The 2,746-nt window shown below is 34.5% G+C and overlaps 1 protein-coding gene across 1 annotated transcript in view; it reads right to left on the minus strand.

Moving 5' to 3' along the window:
• Positions 1-2,746, minus strand: part of LOAG_14342 (phosphatidylinositol-specific phospholipase C) — a 4,556-nt gene that overhangs the window by 1,472 nt on the left and 338 nt on the right. The window contains exons 2-6 of the mRNA XM_020448797.1: positions 1,983-2,134; positions 1,786-1,879; positions 1,223-1,437; positions 692-901; positions 372-488 (exon numbers count right to left, since the gene is read on the minus strand). Coding sequence (XP_020301085.1) covers positions 372-488; positions 692-901; positions 1,223-1,437; positions 1,786-1,879; positions 1,983-2,134 — 788 coding nt within the window. The remainder of the gene's footprint in view (positions 1-371; positions 489-691; positions 902-1,222; positions 1,438-1,785; positions 1,880-1,982; positions 2,135-2,746) is intronic.

Consider the following 2,746-nt stretch of genomic DNA (forward strand, 5'->3'; position numbering starts at 1 on the left):
ATTTATAATATATCTTTAATTTTAAGTACTAAATTTTTTTAATTTCTTCATTTCTCTAAGTTTTTCCTTTTCCTTTTTTATTTGTAATTTTTTTCAACGTTCTATTTTTTTTTTTATTTCAAATTTAAACTTTCCTTTTTTTTTTCTTTTTTTCATCTTCGATAACGCAGAAATGACCGTAGTGAAATCCCTTATTACTGTGGCAGCTGTCAGTTGAACATTTTTTCAAACAGTTTTCCTCTTTGTATGAAAGGGGGGAAGGGGACATGGTACATTAAACATGGAACAAAATTATTAGTCTTAAAATGGTCTATTAAAATATTCCTGAACTTGTCTAAGCTACACAACATATTTGGAAAGTTGATGGATACCTGCCGCAGCCAATCGATTAGCGCTCTAGTCGCACGTCGTCCGAACCGCGCTTCAAATGTTCCGGTTGGTTGACGAATGATCGAATTTACAGTTAATGTTACTATTGCCTGGCATACCTTAAAATATAAAAGATTAAAAAAATCTTAAAAATCTTAAAATTTGACCGTGGTTTTAGCAATGAGGCAAGAATGTGCATCTTTAAGTGGTGGTAGCAGTGGATATAGATCATCAATTGAAATTTATGATTTCGAAGTGTGTCGAGGTGAGACTACACATTACAACACAGCTTTTATGGGACAAGAAAGTAAGCATGCACCACCTGGAAACCATCCTCAAGCACCCGAGTTTGTAGAATATTTCCCACATCATCAACCATGCGCTTAGCATCATCAGTTTTTGGCCATGGACTTTTGATGAACTGCCGACTCCATACGTAGTTAGGTAACTTGACGATGTCTGATGGTCCGGCATGTCCATTGATATCATTTGCTTTGAGCGAAGGTAGTGGTGGCTGATAGAAGATTATCACCTGTATTCAAGTAAATAAAATTACCAAGACTCGGGAACTATCTGCCTCCCGGTGTGCCCCTAACCATGTCCATAAGTCACAAGTCCTGATCTTCAGAAGGAGAGGTTAGGCTTCTAAATTTTAGATTGCCGTGCTAAGATCTAAAGTTTCACTGATTAAATTGAGTATTCTAGAATCAGTTTTCTTCATTAGACATCACTGCTTCCCTAAAAAGGCATATAAAGAGAATTAAACAATATAGACTAAAATACTAGCAGTAATGGTTTTGCGGAATAAGAATAATAAAGGAACAAAAATTAATATGAAATACACGAAACGAACTCTTCCGGTGCTACTCCAAATTTTGTTTAGTGTGTAATTCATCGCTGTTCGTATTGTCGCCGGTCGAGTAATCAGGCGATCACCAAACAAATTATTGATCATATCAAGAAGCTTATCATGATGCTGCTCACGAAATTCATAAAAATGATTGATATCAATTAGCACTATCTCCTTTGGATGAACTGATAAGAAGTCATCCACTCGTTTGAATAGATCTATAATCAAATAATCAAAAATGACAAAATACGATCAATGGGAAAATTAAGATTTCTCTTATAATATTCTATTTAGATATGTATCACATTGTTCTATCAAAAGACTCATTACTAGGGGAATTTTCTAACCGGGGGATCGTCTAATACCGGTCATTGGCATGAACTACTGAAAAAAATACGAACTTTTCCGGATCAGTTTTGAAAACTGAGCTGTCTAACGAATCAAACGATATATTTTACTAAGTATATTAAGAAGCCCTCATTTGGTCTATTTGTATCAATTTGAGAAGAGATGGATCTTCCTGATAAGATATCACGAAAAGTTTTTTTTTTTTTTAAGAGGCGTACCTCTGATTTCCATAGATCGAAGTCCATGCACTACATAAATACCCTCATTTATGTAGGCTACTTGTACATCCAGAAATCGAATACCTGCTTCTAACTGGAAGTATTTTCGATGTTTAAATATTTCTTAGGTTAATTATTCACTAAAAAGACGACTTAAAAATGATGCTAATATTGTAAATATCCCTAATGATACATACCTGTTGTTTAATAGACATTGTTTGTACTTTCGACCAATTGTAAACTGCTTTCCGGATCATATCATTGGAATCCAGTACTCGAACACACCATGTCTGATCTGGTGTTATTTCGCTATCTTCTTTCAGACTACAAGTACCACTTAAATGGGAACCTGAAGAAACTGAGGATGAAATACTAGAAATTTTAAACATTTCCTGTTTTTTTTTTCTGCTTTTCTTTCAAATGGTAATTTGTAAATACATTAGTAACAGTTGATTGAGAATCAAACCTTTCCCCTTTTCAAGATGTATTTGCCCCAATTATTGATTAATTAAACAATTTATATAAGGTGATTAAGTTGAACCGAAACAATGATTACAAAAGCAACTGAAAAACCTGGAATAGCAAGTGTCATAATTGGTTTATCCCGGGCAGCAACTGGCAATTCGGACATCCAATCTGCCATTGCTTCAGATTCCTCACCTTTAAACAGACGAAAATTTCTTATATCATTCAATTTTCTTGCACTCAAATAGAACGAAAACTCGTAGATTTACAATAAAGAATTGGATTGCATAGAATGAAAGGAAGAAGGAATTGATCTTGATTCTCCCTTCTCGTCGATCATCAGATGAAGAATGAATTGATCTTGATTCATCCTTCTCGATCATCGGATGAAGAATGAATTGATCGTGATTGTCCCTTCCGATCATTGGATGAAGAATGAATTGATCTTGATTTACCCTTCCCGATCATCAGATGAAGAATGAATTGATCGTGATTG

Source organism: Loa loa (assembly GCF_000183805.2).
Source record: "Loa loa unplaced genomic scaffold supercont3.124, whole genome shotgun sequence".
In the NCBI taxonomy this organism is placed as follows: Eukaryota; Metazoa; Nematoda; class Chromadorea; order Rhabditida; family Onchocercidae; genus Loa; species Loa loa.